This window comes from Anomalospiza imberbis, chromosome 17, assembly GCF_031753505.1.
Source record: "Anomalospiza imberbis isolate Cuckoo-Finch-1a 21T00152 chromosome 17, ASM3175350v1, whole genome shotgun sequence".
In the NCBI taxonomy this organism is placed as follows: Eukaryota; Metazoa; Chordata; class Aves; order Passeriformes; family Viduidae; genus Anomalospiza; species Anomalospiza imberbis.
In genome coordinates this window covers 6,427,390-6,445,923 of record NC_089697.1, presented here as the reverse complement: position 1 = coordinate 6,445,923, position 18,534 = coordinate 6,427,390, and the positions used below count along the sequence as shown (strand labels likewise).

The window sequence follows — 18,534 nt, the reverse complement described above, 5'->3', positions numbered from 1 at the left end:
CTATTACAGAAATAGGTTCTAAACAACAAGAGTATTTTTCAGCTTTTAATTATTTGAGAGCAAAACTTCATTCAGTTTTTGCCTTAAAGTTACTATGTACATGAACTAGAAAGATGTAACATATTCCATCTGAGAACATCTCTCAGTTGTTCTAGCCATCCATAAAACAGAGTCAACATCTTACAAGAAAAATAATCCTTTATTTCATGGGTTGCTACAGATGATTTCACAGTCTTCAACCAAGTAATTGACAAACATCTCAGAGGTATTCTACAACTTGAAGAAAAACTTCAATTTTACTGAGGTTGTCTCCTTGCAGTACTACAAAATCAAGGGCTTGTACAGTGTGTCTGAGATTACCCATTTGGTAACAGTTCTTACTTTACTTTCTCTTATACCTGCAAGAGAAGATAGTAGAAATGATATTACTTCATCACCCCAACTTGCAATGACAGATGAGGAGCAGCACTGAGCATTTTCTAGGCAAAATGGTCTCCCAGGTAGAAGCCTAGGAAATTGTGTTATTAAAGGCCCTATCCTTGATTACCCCCAGCATCAGACCTGCAATAAGAGGGTACTGCAGAACCAACATACCTTTTAGAATGGGCCTTTAAACAATGACAACAGGAAGAAGAAAGCAAGGAAAAATCCCCAAAACTTGAACAAGAAAGTAAAGGGAACTATACCTGGACTTGGATTTGAAGCTTCCTCCTTTCCTGCGCTGGGCAATACCCAAGCGTTTTCGATCTTCAAATGATGGGCTTTTGAGAGAGGGGAGGGAGGAGAGGTCAGACGTGTCACAGAATTATATCAGCAGGACAGGCACTTTTCAGAAGAACCCTGCCCCAGTTTCAGAACCTCTACCCCCAATATCACAGTACCCCCGAGGAAGTACAGAGATGCAAACAAATTCTCATTACTGCAGTCTGCACTAACGTAGACCTAAGACCTTACCCGGCACGGTACTGCTTCAGAGCTTTCCTGCTCGTGTTGGTCAGCTCTTCATCAAACACAGACAATTTTTTCTTCTTCTTGGGACCTAACAAATAATAAGAACCCTGGTTGTAAACAGGAGGCCACAGCATCATCACAATACTCTTGAACACAACAATTAGCCTAAGCATGAGGCAAATGACTACAAATATGAACCCTGGGCCAGCATTTGTGGCCATTCCTTCAAAGACCAGTGCCTCTCTCTATACAAACTAGAATAATTTATCTATTTCCAGCAAAGTAAGTGACATAAAGTAAGTTGGCTGTATAACAAAAGTCTCTACCTGCTGATGCTGCTGCTGGTTCCTCTTCTGGCAAGGCTCTGGCTCTCTTTGCTCGGCGATTCCTCTTTGCCAGCCGCTCAGCATACATTTGAGATTTCAAGATCTCAAACTGTGACCTTTCCTCTGGCTGAAAGGTGTTAAAATACAAGTTTTGGTGATGTGAAGCTTTGCTAAGGGAAAACTATGATAGCCTGGCCAAGGTCCCACTTGTCCACAAATGAACTCACTGTCATTTGGGCTTTTTTCTGTGTGTCCTGTACAAATTTCTTCCTTTTCTTTTTCCCTCGTAATGCTAGGTCGAATTCCTGCAGGGCTTTAGCCACTGGAAAAAGAAAGAAAAACAGAATAAAGAACCTCTTAAAGCACAGAGCAGAGGCCAGCTGTGGCTAAAGAACTGACCATGGCAACAGCGTCATGACTCACATTTCTCTTTCTTCCTCTCCTCACGGGTCTGGAACCAGCTCCGCTCCAAACTCTCGCTCCCAGTCTCTTTTTTTCCTGTCTCCAGCTGCTTCTTTGCCTTGTTGATCTGTGATAATTCAGGCAAGATGTGAGCTCATGGTAGCTAAAAATTACTCCTCTCTTCCATTTCAAAAACAGGCAGGTTAAGTACACCTAGGGTAACCTCATAATGGACTATATCACACCAGATACTAAAAGAATTGCTTACCTGGGCCTCTGACTGCTGCATCTCACGTTCCTCACGCTCCAAGCAGAGAACTGCATAGATATCTTTCTCTAGATTCTCAATCTTCTCCCGAAATTTCAATATGACATCTGAAAACAACATCATATGAACACCAGAGGCAGCTCATGTGAAGTCCATCTTGTTTTTCAGCACCTCCTTTAGTGTCCCTCTGTATCAAGATATTCCCTGTGTACTCTCTCCAGCTCTTTACCTCAGTTAAGGTTCCACATACCTTGGGGGAGGATTCTGGCTTTCACTGGTGTTTTGGCAGTCTTGACAATCTCCTTCAGCATCTTGCGCTCTTCCTCACCCACAAGTGAAACTGAACGACCAGCCTTGCCTGCCCTGGCTGTCCGACCCACACGGTGGACATAGTGTTTGATGGTGTTCGGCATGGTAAAATTGATTACCTGTAACAGAAACAGCACTAGTAGGGAATCAACATGAAATGCCTCATTAAAAAGCTCAGCATTTCAAATACTCACTGTTTTAACACCTTCAATATCAAGTCCACGTGCAGCCACATCTGTAGCTACCAGGACATCAATCTGCTCATCCTTAAAGCGCCTGAGCAGAGAGAGCAAATGCATTAGCAATCAATGTAGCCATCTACTTCCACCCTAAACTTCCAGCTTGGAAGAGCTTTTTAGCCTAGGCTTGCTAACTAAGCCTGCTAATACCTGAGTGATTCCAGCCGCTGTGTCTGCGAGAGGTTCCCATGAAGCTCCCCAACCCGCAGGCCCATCAGTCCCAGCAGGATGTGCATGCGGTGAGCTTGCTTCTTGGTCTGGGTGAAAAGCATCACATGATCTTGGAAGGTTCGTGTCAGCAGAGCTAAAAGAAAGTCCTCTCAGAAGCCTGCTCCATAGTCACTCACTGATTCCAGCTTGCCTTGGCTCATCACTAACCTGTTACAATGGCCTCCCGGTCCCCCTCCCGGTTGGGTCTGATCCGGATAAATTCCTGCCGCAGGAAAGGTGCAACATCTGTGTTGCTGTTCACAAAAATTCGGACGGGATTCTTCAGGGAAACGGAAGCCAAATCTTTCACCTACAAAAACAGGTTAAGAAAAAACATCCACATGATTTCTGGTAAAAGACCTGACAAATTCCCATTCAACTTCCTGCCTTGGTATGTTTCTCAGCAGCTTGTCTTACCTCCTCAGTCATTGTGGCAGAGAAAAGCATTGTCTGACGGTGGTGGGAACACAACCTGATTATTTCCTTCATCTGTTCCTCAAAGTATTCATCCAGCATCCTACACAGGAGAAAAAGAGCAAGGTAAGGCAGCTTCACTTGGGCCTGGCCAAGAAACATCACATAAGGCAGAACAACAAGGACAGCCTGATAGCCTGGAGAAAGGAAAACAGAAAACTGCCGTGTTTTTCATTGCTGTCCTGCTTACCCTACCTGTCTGCTTCATCCAAAATCAGCACCTCAACGCTGCTCAGGTGGAAAGAAGGGCAGTTGTGGAGATGATCAATCAGTCGCCCAGGAGTGGCAATAAGAATGTCTGGCCCCGAGCGCAGAGCAGCTTCCTGAGTCTTCACATCCAGGCCACCTAAAGAGAGGGAATACAGACTGCTGACCCCCCAAGCACACTGCTGCAGAGTACAGGGATGCAAACTGCCTGAAGAATAATAAAACTACATTCAAAAACAGAAATGACCCCATATTTTCTTTCTCAGAAACAGGTAAACAAGTACGGGACAACCCTGGGAAGCAAGATTTTAAACTGCAATGTATCTACTAGAAGCATAATAACCATACAGCTTCCAGTTTTACAACACAGAATTCCCAGTTCTGTATAGTGGTTTACAATGAGCTGTACAGTTCATATAAATGACTTAACACTCACCTACTGCCAGGCAAGTTGTGACACTGCTGAACTGTGCCAGCTGTTTTGTGACAGAGTGCACCTGAATACCCAGTTCTCGTGTTGGCACCAGAACCAGTACACGTGTTATTGGAGCCTGACGAGGTTTGTAAATCAGGCGCTCAAGGACAGGCAAGATGAAGGCAGCTGTTTTACCTGAAAGACAAAAAATTAAGAAGGGTTACCGATTATTGTGAATAGCTAATTCTCAGAGAATTAGCTATTCTAGTGCTCTGCTCAACCCCTACCTGTCCCAGTGGCAGCACAAGCACAAATATCCTTTCCCAGAAGACCCACTGGGATACAAGCCTTCTGAATCGGGGTTGGTTGCTTGAAGCCAAGAGCTGTGATTGCCTACAAAGGAGGGAGAGCAATTAAACTCTGTTTCTGGTATGGCCACACCTGCAGTGCTGTGCCCAGAGCTGGGCTCATCACTACAAGACACAGACATACTGCAGAGAGACAAGTAACGGGCTACGAAGATTATGAAGGGCACCTCACATCTGGGGAAAGGCTGACAGAGCTGGGACTGCTCAGCCTGGAGAAGGCTCAGGGGGAAACTTCTCAATGTCAATAAATACCTGAGGGGAGGGTGGAAAGAGGATGGAGCCAGGCTCTGTTCAGTGGTGCCCAGACGCAATGGGCACAAACTGGAACATGGTAATGTATGTGTTTAGCTCCCTCTAAACACCAAGAACCACTTTTTCACCTCAAGGGTAACCAAGCACCAGCACAAGGGGCCCACAGAGGTTGCAGTCGCCAGCTCTGGAGATATTCAAAGCCATCTGGACATGTTCTGAGGCAGCAATTCTAGGTGGCCCTTCTTGAGCTGGAGTTGGACAACATGACCTCCAAAGTCCCTTCCAACCACACTGTGATGAGTCTTGCTCAAGATGTTGTTAACACATTCAATCTTTGATTGACACAATCAAAGAATACTTTCCATTAATCTATAGTAACAGCTTCTACAGGACTATCACACTATCTCCCAAAGGATTTCTTTGTTAGAGAGGCTGCAAAGCAATGAGAAATTTGACAGTTCTAGTTGGTGGCAGGGAGGCTGTACAAGATTCTTCAGAGGAGCATGTAATAAATCAGCTAGGTAAATACCTTCAGCAAAGGTCGTGAAAGATTCATGTCCTGGAATGACAAGTTATCATCATACTGAGAGGCATCTTCAAAAAAGCTCTCTGCTTCCTAGAAACAGGAACAACAAAACTGGAACAACACATACAGCAACGCAACATGTTATCAAAGGGCTCTGGGCTGGTTTTTGAGCTATGATTTGTTAACCAAAGCAAATTCCTCAATAAGAAATACTGGAGGAATTTGACTATTTTTTAACACTTACCACTTCTCCCTTTTTTGATCTCTTCTTTTCCTTCACTTTGACCTTATCTGCAGAGAAAGAGAAATGTAACAGGAATTAGGAAGCACAGCTAAATCCATAACAAGATGAACTATTTTCACCTTATACTCTCATACTCTTTGCTCTCAATTCAGATATTGAGGGAGAAGCCTCAGAAACAAGTAGAGACATGTAATGTAGTAAAATTGCTGAGTAAATATCCTTGTTCAAGGATGAGTTCAGTCATGGCTATCATGCAAAATAAACTTGATTAAAATCAGAAGGAATGTTGCAGAAGGCAAACAAAATATAAAAGGTGCTCCTTGCCCACTCCCAGCAAGGCTTCACTTCAGATTTTTCTCCAGTGAGCCAACTCTGTGTCAGATTCATGGCCATCTCTGTGGGTACTGCTGATACCTGCTTTTGTGAAGATACTTTCATCATCTAGTGAATACTCAGACTCCACATCTTCTTCATCCCTACTGCAATCCTCCTGCTCCTTTTTGGGTTGATCATCTTCAGCCTCTGCATCCTCATCTTTCACTTTTGCTTGTTTAGCTTCCCTTTCCTAAAAAAAGAAAATAAAATTCTATGAAAATGTTTTTAAAAGGATGAAAAAGAAACTTCCAATTCTTTGTGAGCCTGTGTTTGTTATTATGAGTCCATTCACAAATTCACGGTTTTGCATAACTGTAATCACCAGTAATTCTGCAACCTCATCCATTCAGCAACTCCTCACATGCGGCAGCAAGCCCAGCCGAAGTGATGAGCTGCAGCCAGAGCGCCGTGGCTGAGGGAATGGCCAAGCACATACCAGTCTTTTCCGCAATGAGAAAGACCCTGACCTGGAGCTTCCTTTTCTGTCTCACTTTCTCAATCTTCTCATCCAGCGTCGTAGCTGCTTTCTAGGCAGAAAATCACAACAGGAGAGCTGTAAGAGGAGCCCAGGAGAGCACTGGGGGCTCTGGCCTCTGGCACCGCAGCTCCATCCCGGCCTCAGGCCTCACCTTGCCGCGGAGCTGCCGCAGCGCCGCCGTCCAGGCATCCTCCCCGCCGGCCTCCGCCTCCCCGAACACGAACTCGGCGCTGAAGTCCCCGCGGGAGGGTCCCCGCCGCCTGGGGCCCGGCGCCCGGGGCAGCTCCTGCGGTAACACCCGTGAGCAAGGACCGCGGCCCGGCCCGGCCCGGCCCGGCCGCACCGCCCCGGCCCGCGCCTCCCCGCCTGCCCAGCCCCACCTCCTCATCCTCGGAGTCGCCAGATTCCGAGTCCACGGGCACCACGTCCCCCTCGGCGATGGTGCCCACCAGGCCCAGGCTCTCCAGCGTGGCCATGGCTGCGAGCCGGAACCCCGCGGGACACGCGTGCGCTGGGCCGGGCCGGGGGCCGGGCCCGGACGGGTGGGCAGAGCCGCGGCTGCCTCCGCCCCGCAACGCCGGGAAAGGAAACCGAAAGCAGCCGTGCCGGGGCTGGACCGGGGGCAGTGCGGTGTGTTATCCATCCTTTGCGGTTCTCCACTCCTTCTATTCGCTTCCCCTTCTCTTCGCTTCCCCTTGCCGCGGGAGCCGGAGAGAGAAGGAGAAGCTCCGTTTCGGGGGCGCTGCCCGCCGCTGGCGAGGGGCGGGGGCTCTGCCCACCGGGCGGGACTTGCGGGGAACTGGAAAGTGAAACTCTGGGGGGAATGGGAAGGGCGAGCGCTGGTGGGTGTCGGGGCAGACGCGGCGGCTCCCGGGCTGTGCGGGCAGCGCCGCGCAGCATCGCCCGTGTTCGGCCGCAGGAGCGCCACGGTGCCCAGCGCCCAGCGCTGCCCTCGCCCCGGAGAGCTGGAACAGACCCGGAGCAGTCCCCGGCCGGGCGATGGAGGGTCCTGGGCAGGAGCCCCACGCCCGACAACCCCGAGGTGGAGCGAGAGGTGAGGGTCCCCCGGGGAATGCAGGGCAGGAGGGCTGGGTGTGGTGCTGGTACAGGGGGATCCGCTACTCCCCTGCCTGTACATCGAAATTTTCTCTCAAGGCTGACTTTCAACACTTCTTTATTTGCCCTTGGAGTCTCTTTGGGGCCATGATGTGACGATGTGTTGCAACAGCCTCTTGCTATTTGTTCCTGCTAGCAGACAATTTTTCCCTAAGCGTCTTGTGGGGAGTCCGACAAAGGCCCTAGGTGCTGTTCTTCCTTCTACTCCGAGAGGCTGGACTTCCACAGAGGCTCCATGTTTTGTGCGTGCTATGTACAGTTCAAGTCAGCTGTGGCGTCCTCTGCCATTTCGCTGATGATTGACTCCCGAGGAGATGCTGTCCTGTGAAGAAAACTTAATCTTTCACCTTCTTCTGCTTTCAGTTCTGTGGAAAGAGGCTTTGCTTTTTAGCGTTATTGTAGCTCAAGTGAACTCTAAGCATGGCACTCTCTTTAGCAGCTGGATAGAAGGGTATAAATGAGACACCAATTTGAAAATCTGTGTGCAAATGTAATAATTTTGTAACTTGATGTCAAATGTTCAAAATATGCTGACTATCAGTTCAATATGCTCATTCGTCTTTGTTGGGAGGCATGTTAATTTGGTTGATTTATAATTAAGGAGTGTCTTTTTTTTCTGCTTTTTTAAAGGGCATGCACTTCATTTGGACACTGGCTTTATAGGAAGAGGCAGAAACAGAACAAATAATGAACCAGGCCAGGCACCTAAGTTAGGGGAAGACCTCCAAGGCAGTAATTATACCCCTCTACATGGGCAAAGAGAAGAGGGGTTTGGTGGCTGGATTTCAAAGATTCCTCAGTCAAGTAAGAATAAATCAAGAATCCAAGGCGAACAGGTCAACAGCGAAGCCACAGGATTCTGGATTAAACAGGAGAATGAGGGAAGGAGAATGAGGTATCAAGGTGGGCAAACCCATGAGAGGGGCAGAGGACCCTGGAATGAGCAAGAAAATCCATTTAGAGGAAGAAGGTATCAGCTTGGACACGCCCATGAGAGGACCAGAAGACCCTGGAATGAGCAAGAAGATGGAGGCAGGGGAAGGAAGTATCAAGGTGGACAAGTTCAGGGAGGAGCTAGAGGCAGAGGGCTGAGGAGTGGTTGGGAAAAGGAAGGTATCACATGGAGAAGGCAACCTCGGGAGAATCCTCATTTCTACCAGAATGCTACCCCAGGTGGTGCCCACCACAGTGAGCAGCCTCAGCAAGCCAGAAGGATTGGCTATAAATTCCTTGAAAGTCTCCTCGAGAAAGACCCCTCAGAAGTTGTCAGCACACTTGCTTCCAGTTTGGGGTTGAAGGAACTTCTTTCCCAGACAGCCATGAACCACAATTTCGTTCAGCTCATTTGCCAAGTGCTTCGGAAAGCGTGCAGTTCCCAAATGGACAGACAGAGTGTCCAACACATTCTTGGAGTTGTGAAGGAGTCCAACTTTCTCAAGATCTGTCTGCCACAGTATGTGTCTGACATGGTAACAGAAGTAGTTCCTTCTGTACGCCAAGGGTACCCTGAGCATATCAGCAACATCATTTTACTTCTTCAGCACCTGATAAGTACTTTCCCAGCCAGTGCTGTGCAGAAAGTCTCCATTCTCTTGACAGTCTTGACAGCATCCATAGATGCCCTGAGAACTTTTGGTGTGAACATCACAGAAGAGACAGAAAAGAATCTCAATAAAGTCCAGATGCTCATGCAGCATCTGCAGGAGAAGAGACGTGAAGGCACACTGAGGGCTGATAAGTGTACATTTATGCAGCCTCAAGATGGGCAAGAAGGAAACTATCGTTTCATGAGCATTTATCCGACATATGATGAGATACACGGTAATGAGAAACCTTTTCTACGTCCCAATTTGGTTTTTGGAAAATACGAAAGCACCAGTATTTATCTTGACACCCACTTCCGACTTCTGAGAGAAGACTTTGTAAGGCCTTTAAGGGAAGGTATCATGGAGGTTTTGCAGAACCTCCAGGACAGAAATTTGAGAAAGAAAAAATTTGATGATATCAGGATCTACTTTGATGCACGGATTATTGCCCCATCTTGTACCCCAACTGGTATTGCTTACAAGGTCCAGTTTGACACAAAACCACTGAGGTTTGTACACTGGCAGAATTCTAAACGATTGCTATATGGATCCCTTGTCTGCATGTCCCAAGATCACTTTGAAACATTCCTTTTTGCCACTGTTTCTAATCGTAATGCTGCAGAACTTGCCAACGGGTTTGTGGAGCTGTGTTTCGATGCAGAGAACCAGCCGCTGCTGGGAGAGTTTCAACCCTCAGACTCTTTCCTCATGGTAGAGACAACTGCCTATTTTGAGGCCTATCGGCATGTGTTAGAAGGGTTGCAGAAAGTGCGGGAAGAAGATATCCCATTCCAGAAGTACATTGTGGAATGTGATACACAGGTGAAGGAGCCAGCATACCTGACACGGGATACTGCCTACAACCTTGCACCTTTGATGAAGACTTCACTTAAAGAGAAGTGCCCTGATAGCTTGAAAAGTGTCTGCATTCTAGATCCCAGTCAATGGCTTTCAATGGAAGCTTTGAAATTAGATGAGTCTCAGATGCAGGCATTGAATCTTGCACTCACCAAGGAGCTGGCTATCATTCAAGGACCTCCTGGCACTGGTGAGACATGTTTGCTTAAAGGCTCTGTAATTTAAGAAGTTGATTTCCCCATGTAGGGAGATTAACTTCAGAGAAAGCCAGCTGTACTGTCTCCAAAGCTTTAGTCCTGTGGATGCTTGAGCCACCCAGTTAAGTGTGAGCTGTGGAGACAGTTAAATATCCTCAAATAGCCACGTCTGATCTTTGCCCACCTAGATGCAAGTAGACACCAACTGCACTGTTGGCTGTGCTTGTATATTGGGATGAAGAAGTTTACAATGGCCTTTGAGAACTTTGTCCTTCTTGCTGTGCAGCACTCTCCTACTTGTCTTCACAGCATGTTCTGGCTTTGGGAACATTCAGCCATGAACCATTGTGTGAATAAAGTATTAGAAGATGAACTGTAATTGTTTTAAATGGTACCTGAATTTAGCAAGCATCAGTGCTTGTATTCAAATAGTATGTGGATATTTCATGTGCAGCCAAATGTCATCTATGATGCCAGTATCAGAGTGGGCTGGGGGATGCAGTGGGAGAGAAATCCCTGTGTCTAGGTCTGGTGCATTATCCAAAAAATAACATTCTTGCAAACCATGGCCTTGCTCAGCTACAGGCCAGAATGTCAGTGTCATTCATGCTACTTTGTCTACATTTGTAAGCTAGTGCTGCCTGAACTGGGGTCAGTTCTCTTTATACTGACCAGATTGGCAGCCTAGAAAAAAATCTTGTTTCTGTTTTTGATGATTTCTATCTTTCAAGGCACTCATAGAGGGTGGATTACCCTTTTCTGATTCTGAGCTTGTCTTGCAGGGAAGACTTACGTGGGTTTGAAGATTGTTCAGGCTCTCTTGGCTAATGATCATGTGTGGCAAAGCACTTACCGGAAGCGTCCCATCCTTATAGTCTGCTACACTAACCATGCACTGGATCAGTTCTTAGAAGGTAAGAGTACCTGCAAGCAGGATGGTGGTATAATCATAGAATCATAGAATGGTTTGGGTTGGAAAGACCTTAGAGATCATCTAGTTCCAACCCACCTGCCGTGGACAGGGATACCTTCCACTAGACCAGGTTGCTCCAAGCTCTGTCCAGCCTGGCCTTGAACACTTCAAGCGATAGTGCATCCACAAATTCTCAAACTTCACTCAGAGCAAACCACTGTAGGATTTGTAGTCAAAGGGTATTTTTCCTACCTCTTGTCCTGCTGCTGAAAACTGAGCTTGGCCCTTTAGTTCTAATATTTCTTTTTTATTCACAGGAATATTCCCATTTGTATTACATGGGATAGTGCGTATTGGGGGCAGGAGTACCAGCGCAGCCCTGCACAGATTCAATTTGAAGGACCTGAGGAAGCATACCAACAGATATAACTTCCCAGATGACGACTTCAGAGACTATGAATATGTATGTGCAGACCTCCTGGGAGATGCTGGGACTGGGTTGCCTGTACATTGGAGGAGACAATAAGCCTCCCCTCACTTGGCCTTTCACCTTGTTTTACACTGAATTTGGCCTCTTAATTCTTCTGTCAGTTTTTTGTTGTGCTGTTAGGGAGCTTTGTTTCTCTGAATGTGACACTGCCTCCCTTCTCTTTGTTATGAGTAGATAATGAGTGAGATGAAAGAGGCTGAGGAGGGTCTCCTTGAAGGAGCGAAGCGGTTGGAGTGCACAACCTATGGAGTTCTGCATGAGCGCTACTTGAAACCGCACATGGCACCTCAGCACTGGGCCAGCCTGAGAAAGGCTCTGGTGAGAGAGGTCCCTTTCTTCTGAGTCAAGCAATCCCAGTGCATGCTTACCATTCTTTCTGCTAATGGGCCTGAGATTCCCCTAGCATACATTTTTTAGCATCATTTGGTTACTGGGAAAGTAAGGGAGTGAACAGCAAGCTGTGCCAAATGACAGTAGTCTAGACAGGCAGGGCAAGCAGGGACTTTGAATTTTGCTCCTTTAAACTGCAGAGATTCTAAGTGATCTTTAGCAGCATAAAAATGCAAGTACCCAAAAGACAGCCTCTTAAACTGAAGGGAGGAGGGCTACCCTTTCTGAAGATCTGTGGCTGCTTGGACTTTCTTGTTCTGGAGGGTGTCCTGGGGGGACTTGTCCTAGTTGCCACTGCTGTATGGTGCTACTTTGGCATCATCCTAAGACTCTGAAGTGTAATAGGCCTTGCTGATTTGACTTTCCCTGTATTATGAGGACCCTGAGTTGTACTACATTGGTTCACGACACTCACTGATTCTGGAGTGGCTGGGACTTGGAGTATCTGCCTTCAACCAGAATGCTGCAGAGAATATATGGGCTGAAAATCCAGGTAAAACAAACACCAAAAAGACACCCACCCCACACACATTTTCTACAATTGTGTTCACCTAAGCAGTGTATGTGTGCCAGAAAAGAGACGCTGCTACTTAACAGGCACTGAATGATGTGTGATACTGTGAGGGAATGGAAAGAAGATTAACCCTAATTTCAATGTAGTGATCTGACTGCTGCACTGATAGAGTGGCTGTGGCTTACTTCATGTGACTGGTGACTCTCACAGGTGGTCAGCAGGAAGGAGAGGAGGAGAGCAAAGATGAAGCAGGAAGAAGAGGTGTTCAGCAGGAAGAAGAGGAGCTTTTGGCGATCCCAGAGATGGCTGACCTGATTGAAGCTGAGAGAGTTATTGAGGATGAAAAGATAGCATACCCTTGGAGGAGGGAGAAGGAAGATGTCAGTGTTGTTCATGAACTAGGCCTTGCCATGTTGGCTATGAAGCTGGACCAGGAAGAAGGAACAGCTCAACCATGGCAGGAGACCATGCAGTGGGAGGTAACTTCATACATTAGCATGACTGTGTAAAGAATAACATGGGGATGCTAACACAAAAGAATCCTCATGCTGTAACTGCTTATTGGGGCACTGTTTTTGTTTTGTTTTGTTTTGTTTTTTTGTTTTTGTTTTTGTTTTTTTTTTTGTTTTGTTTTGTTTTTTGTTTTTTTTTTTTTTTTTGCAGGTAACTCGTGGCCAAAGGAGAAAAATTATGCAGAAGATGAGGGTTGAGCTCCGTAAACTGAACACAATGACAGAGCTAGAGGCCAATGCCGTTCAGGATGTGTGGCAACTAGACCTGGACTCCCGCTGGAGGCTTTACAGGTGACAAAGTTATTTTGCAGGGCTTATCAGGCAGGTGTTTCCTAGGATCATTCCAGTGTGCAAACTCTGTCAAGCCATGATGTTTCTGTCTGTACCTGTTCAGCTCCTTGTTTGAACATGCTTGTTCTTACCTTCCTTGTACTGCATGGGAAGCAATGCCATGCCCTGCATTTGTACTTGTTCAGGACTAAGTACAGATGGTAATAATCTGTTTCCCAAAAGGCATGGTAGAAGGTTTGAACTACAGCCACTCAGAAACTGTGGATCACCATCCTGTTTTCCTTGCAGTGTGTGATAATGGCGCTTTCTTCCCAGGCTTTGGCTGCAGACTTACCAGGATTTTATTAAAGACGACATTCGGGAGCATGAAGAGAGGTATCAGGCAGCAGCAAAAAGACTGGAAAAACTGAAGCTGGAGCAAGATCTCCTCATTCTCAGTAACGCCAGAATTGTGGGGATGACAACTACAGGTGCAGAGCAGTTGGGAAGCGAATCAGTATTGTATTGCTTGCAATCATGTTTAAAGAACCTTTTTGCTGAAAGATTAGTATTATGTGTTGCTTTCACAGCCTGGGTCAGGCTCTGCATTAGTCTGGAGCCTTTTTAACCTGTGACTCCCTTTGCAAATGGGGCTGTTGTGAGAGTTGTTAATTAGTGGCATGAGCAGCTTCTGTGCTGTTTTGCACACCCCCTCTCTTGAGTAGTGTTCTTCTAATGGAACTGCACCACTTGTGACTTAGTAAGGCACAGCTGATACCTGTATTGCTATTCCCACAGCACCTTCTGGAGATGGTAGTCTCAAAGTCATTGCAGCATGTCCCTTTGGAGAGACAATTGAGGCTTATTTATGCATGTATAACAATGTATTGAGTGTATCTTCTGTCTGAAGACAGAGCCGAGTATTGAAATGGAGAATATTGAGAAGAACCAGTTTTTCTGAGACAGAGCCTACTCCCCTCTTCGAAAAGTCTTGCCTTACTGCTTGAATGCAGTTATATCCTAAGGTTTATCTTCTGTCCTTGCTCAGGCGCTGCAAAATACCGAAAGATCTTGCAGTACATAGAGCCGCGAATTGTCATTGTAGAAGAGGCAGCAGAGGTGCTTGAGGCTCACACCATTACTACTCTGAGTAGAGAATGCCAGCACCTCATCCTCATTGGAGATCACCAGCAGGTAACTTCCATGACTAACATCTCTCTCTGCTGGGTTAATGAACAGGAACCGTCTAACCAAATGCTGTGTGGGAAAATTGCCGAGGCTTGTTGCTCCCCAGCTTCCACAAATAGCACAGGTCCTGTCTCCTGTAGTTTTAGGGTAGAGCTACCGTGGGACTGGTGTTTTAGTTTAACTGATACAATTTTACATGTGCTTTGATTGTGACTGTATCTAGCTTTGATGTTTAGCACTTCTGCAAGAATCCAGTCTCTGGCCTTTCAGTGGGCGACCAGTCACAGAAAATGAGAGTGAAAAATCCTACTTACACATAGGAAAAGTGCCAAAACCTCCTATCCCTTCTCTTTCAGTTGCAGCCTAGTGCAAATGTATATGACCTGGCCAAGAACTTCAACCTTGAAGTCTCTCTCTTTGAACGTCTGATCAAAGTGGATTTCCCCTTTGTCTGTCTGAAGTACCAAGTAAGAAAGAGCTGTAAAAAACTTAATGGCATTTGTATTTAGGTTGTTTTAAGTTTGTAATACACTTAAGTTTATATTTCTACAGTAAGAGCAGCCTAAAAGAAAAGAATGTACTATCTAACTTCTGAAAAGAGTGGTAGGAGCTGTCAAACTGATACAGAGTTCCAGCATATTTTCAGTTATTTAGTGATATTGTCCACAGCACTGTGGTTCTCATGTTTTTGTGTGAAGAACACGGTTTATTGTGGCAACTGAAACTTCCACAACTTTGCAGAGTGAGACAGCACAATTCTTCTCAGGATGCTTCCTGCTAAATTGCTATAGTCCTCTATCTTGGTGCCTGTGGAAGTTAATTCTACCACCAGCAGTCATGCATTAAAGGCACCTGAAAGAGCTCATTTAGTAGTTAGGGTGAAATGCTGGCTTTTGTTATCTATAAGGGTGCTTAGATTTGCACTGAAGCCAGCATTATTGTGCAACAACCTTATCTAGAGATTTTCTTGAAGATGCTCTGCTGCTATCACTCCTGCAGTAAGTGGTGTCAGCAATGGGGTGAGGGAGAGCAGGGATTGGGAAGTGCTCCCTTCTTGTGTCGTATTGAAAAGTCATCCTTGTCTTGTATCCAGCCACTGTCTGTACAGTGGAGCAAAAGAATATTGACAGGGAAATATGATGCTCCTTTCTCAAGACTGATAAAACTGTTTTGTGTTTCAGCACCGCATGCGCCCTGAAATTGCCCAACTTATCAGTCCTCATATATACCAGAAGCTGGAGAACCATCCCTCTGTCCTGGAATATGAGAATATAAAAGTGAGTTTTCAGCAATCCAAGTGGTTGCTTTTGGCCCCCTTTTACTTGCTAAATGAGTTTCTGTAAACTACAGTGTTCAAGGATTTCAAATTCTTAGGTCAAATTCAGTTATTGAAATTTATACCTGAATCAAGGAATTGTACAATGTAGAATTATGTAAGTAATTTGTAGTTCTTCTGGCATCTTTTTCCTACAGGGCCAAAACAAGACATTGTTTGCACCATAAGTATGGTTTGAGAAGTTACTAATACTTCATGTTTGCTTTGCTATAACCTGGAAATGTACAGTAAAAACATCTCTGGAATAAAATCAGAAACTGATTTCATATTAGGATACTAAAATATTACCAATAAGCTGAAATGGGAATTTGATTAATAACCTATGGAAATCTAAGAGGAAAATACCTTAGTACACAGTAACTGCATACTGTAGTCAGCTCCTTAAAAGTCCTTCTGTCAGTGGATAATCAGGAGCATGGAAACAGGCTGGGGTGACAGAAACTAGAATTCTCTCTCTGACATCCTTCCTCTTGTTTCAGGGTGTCTCAACTAATGTCTTCTTTGTGGAACATGAGGTTCCTGAACAAGAGATCCAGGAAGGGAAAAGCCACCAGAACCCACATGAGGCCCACTTTGTAGTGGAACTGTGCAAATACTTCTTGTGTCAGGGCTATGAACCTTCTCAGATCACCATTCTCACTACTTACACTGGACAGCTCTTCTGTCTGCGTAAGCTCATGCCAGCGAAGATCTTTGAAGGTGTGAAGGTTCATGTGGTAGATAAATACCAGGGAGAGGAGAATGATATCATTCTGCTGTCATTGGTGCGGAGCAACAAAGAGGAGAGACCTGGGTTCTTGCAGATCCCTAATCGGATATGTGTGGCATTATCCAGAGCTAAGAAAGGCCTCTATTGTATTGGCAACATGAGAATGCTTGGCAAGGTTCCTCTGTGGAACAAGATCATTGAAACCCTTGGGAAGAATGGTCACATTGGCAAGTCATTGGAGCTTTGCTGTCAAAATCACCCTGGAACCAAGACAGAGGTATCTACAGGTGAAGACTTCAACAGCGTCCCGGAGGGAGGCTGTACTCGTCCCTGTGAGTTTAGGTTGAGTTGTGGGCATGCTTGCACAAGGGCATGTCACCCATATGACCCCGAGCACAAAGAGTACCAGTGCCTGAAGCCTTGTCAAAAGGTACTTTGTGCAGATGGGCACCTCTGCCCAAAGTCATGTTATGAGCCCTGTGGAAAATGTATGGTGAAGGTAGAGAAAACGATTTTTAAGTGTGGCCACATACAGATGGTGCCATGCCATATTCCAGCATGGGAATTTGAGTGCCCAGAACCTTGCCAGAAGAAGTTAAACTGTGGACACACATGCAAGACTTCCTGTGGGCAGAAATGCACAATGTGGTGTCCTGAACAGGTTACTGCCACACTGAAATGTGGCCATGAACAGGAAGTTTCTTGCTGGATGACTAGGATGAAGAGGATGATGACTAGTGAGCACGGTGTGAAATGTGAGAGTAAGTGTTCCGTCACACTGGCATGTGGTCATGTATGTTCAGGTTCCTGTCATACTTGCTTTGGAGGAAGATTTCATAAGGCATGTAACAGCCCATGCAAGCGTATCTTGATCTGTTCCCACAAGTGTCAAGAGCCTTGTACTACAGAATGTCCTCCTTGTCAGAAGGAATGTCAGAACTATTGTATTCACAGTAAGTGCAAAAAGAAATGTTGGGAAAGCTGCGTTCCTTGTGCTGAGCCATGTGAGTGGCAGTGCCAGCACTACCAGTGTACCAAGCTTTGCTCTGAGCCGTGCAACAGGCCTCGCTGCAACGTTCCCTGTGCTAAGATGCTGCCCTGTGGTCATCCCTGTGTTGGATTTTGTGGAGAGCCCTGCCCAAAGAAGTGCCTTGTTTGTGACCACGAGGAACTCACTCAGATCTTTTTTGGCTTTGAGGATGACCCAGATGCTCGATTTGTACAGCTTGAAGACTGTGGCCATGTCTTCGAGTCGCAAGGCCTTGACCACTACATGGATGAAGATGGTGATGTCGTCAAGCTGAAGGTATGCCCTTTGTGTCAGACACCCATCAGAAAGAATCTGAGATACGGCAGCAGTGTGAAAAGGCAGGTGGAGGAGATAGAACGCGTGAAACGGAAAATCCAAGGCCCGGCAGAGGAAATTGAGTCTAACAGACGGAGACTGCAGGCTGCACTGGCGCGGGATGTTTTTCTGAAGCATAATCTATCCTCTAAGTATGTCATGCTGGAAAATAAACTAAAATCTTCTTGTCTCTCAGCAAAGTGTATCGGACTAATCGAGAACCTGCTTAATTTCTACAAACGTGTAGCAGAACTAACTAAATCTATGAACAAAATTGATGAGAATGAAAAGAAAGGGCTGATAAAGAGGCTGGAAGAAGTGCAGAAGTGGTTGGATAAGCAGCGTGTCAGTTTTACAGGACAGGAGCTCAGTGACCTGCAGTCTGAGATCCAGAGACTGACTTATTTGCTGAGCCTCTTGGCAGGGTGCAAAGCAAGTAGGGTGATGCCCGCAGACATTGCAGCAGAGATTAACAGAGCACGTGAGATCCTGGAAGGGACAAAGAAATTCACAGAGGAGGATGAGGCTGCAGTGAAGGCTCACCTGAAGAAGATCAGTGCTAGCTTGCCTGCATCAGGGCTGGGGATTTCTGAGGCTGAGAGGGTGCAGATTGTCAGTGCTATTGGCTGTCCCCGTGGCCACTGGTTCAAGTGCAAAAATGGCCATATCTATGTAATTGGGGAGTGTGGAGGGGCAATGCAGAGGAGTACGTGCCCTGAGTGCCACGAAGTCATCGGTGGAACAAACCACACTCTGGAGAGCAGCAATAGCCTGGCCCCGGAGATGGACGGGGCAACCCATGCAGCCTGGTCCGATGTGGCCAACAACATGCTCAACTTCGAGGACCTCCGCCGGCTGATGTAGAGCGGTGTGAGCCTCGCTGCTTACCACAGACACGCACACAGGGGCACAGCCCCGCTGCTTTCCCCGTTTGCTTGCTCACTAATAAAGTGTGTATCGCAGCGAACTGAGCTGTGCTGTCCCTGTGGGGCGAGGCTGTCTCCGTGGGGCTGTGTGTGGGTTGGGGCTGTCTCTTGGGGCTCTCTCTATGGGGCGAGGCTGTCTC

At 46.4% G+C, this 18,534-nt stretch overlaps 2 protein-coding genes and 1 long non-coding RNA gene across 3 annotated transcripts; 1 reads left to right on the top strand and 2 right to left on the bottom strand.

Annotated features, from left to right (window-relative positions):
• Positions 1–180: 180 nt before the first annotated feature.
• DDX27 (DEAD-box helicase 27) lies at positions 181–6,630 on the bottom strand. The gene is made up of 21 exons (XM_068207626.1): positions 6,425–6,630; positions 6,196–6,330; positions 6,034–6,093; positions 5,606–5,756; positions 5,192–5,238; positions 4,951–5,037; positions 4,089–4,194; positions 3,823–3,996; positions 3,375–3,525; positions 3,123–3,222; positions 2,874–3,015; positions 2,646–2,799; positions 2,451–2,532; positions 2,198–2,375; positions 1,948–2,054; positions 1,701–1,806; positions 1,505–1,599; positions 1,278–1,404; positions 955–1,039; positions 687–761; positions 181–398 (listed from the first exon to the last, which is right to left on the bottom strand). Exons 1-21 carry the CDS (start codon positions 6,518–6,520, stop codon positions 383–385), a joined length of 2,274 nt encoding a protein of 757 aa, XP_068063727.1. The 5' UTR covers positions 6,521–6,630; the 3' UTR covers positions 181–382.
• A 152-nt stretch (positions 6,631–6,782) lies between these two features.
• Positions 6,783–18,412, top strand: ZNFX1 (zinc finger NFX1-type containing 1). Its single transcript, XM_068207627.1, has 13 exons — positions 6,783–7,098; positions 7,791–9,794; positions 10,584–10,715; positions 11,032–11,177; positions 11,379–11,531; positions 11,973–12,087; positions 12,319–12,587; positions 12,772–12,911; positions 13,227–13,381; positions 13,939–14,084; positions 14,435–14,545; positions 15,260–15,355; positions 15,894–18,412. The coding sequence occupies exons 1-13, from the start codon at positions 7,044–7,046 to the stop codon at positions 18,330–18,332; spliced, it is 5,961 nt and encodes a 1,986-aa protein (XP_068063728.1). The 5' UTR covers positions 6,783–7,043; the 3' UTR covers positions 18,333–18,412.
• LOC137484075 (uncharacterized) lies at positions 9,348–11,099 on the bottom strand. Its single transcript, XR_011004745.1, has 2 exons — positions 10,967–11,099; positions 9,348–10,917 (listed from the first exon to the last, which is right to left on the bottom strand). It is a non-coding gene; the product is annotated as an uncharacterized lncRNA (long non-coding RNA).
• Positions 18,413–18,534: the final 122 nt, after the last annotated feature.

Bases quoted from the DNA above. Each gene is read 5' to 3' on its own strand.
- DDX27 (XM_068207626.1), bottom strand. From the start codon at position 6,520: ATGGCCACGCTGGAGAGCCTGGGCCTGGTGGGCACCATCGCCGAGGGG. The intron at 4,195-4,950 runs GTATTTACCTAG...CCTCCTTTGTAG, and splicing joins TTTCACGACCTTTGCTGAAG to GCAATCACAGCTCTTGGCTT. The intron at 2,055-2,197 runs GTATGTGGAACC...TGTTGTTTTCAG, and splicing joins AGCCAGAATCCTCCCCCAAG to ATGTCATATTGAAATTTCGG.
- ZNFX1 (XM_068207627.1), top strand. From the start codon at position 7,044: ATGGAGGGTCCTGGGCAGGAGCCCCACGCCCGACAACCCCGAGGTGGA. The intron at 12,088-12,318 runs GTAAAACAAACA...TGACTCTCACAG, and splicing joins TATATGGGCTGAAAATCCAG to GTGGTCAGCAGGAAGGAGAG. The intron at 13,382-13,938 runs GTGCAGAGCAGT...GTCCTTGCTCAG, and splicing joins TGTGGGGATGACAACTACAG to GCGCTGCAAAATACCGAAAG.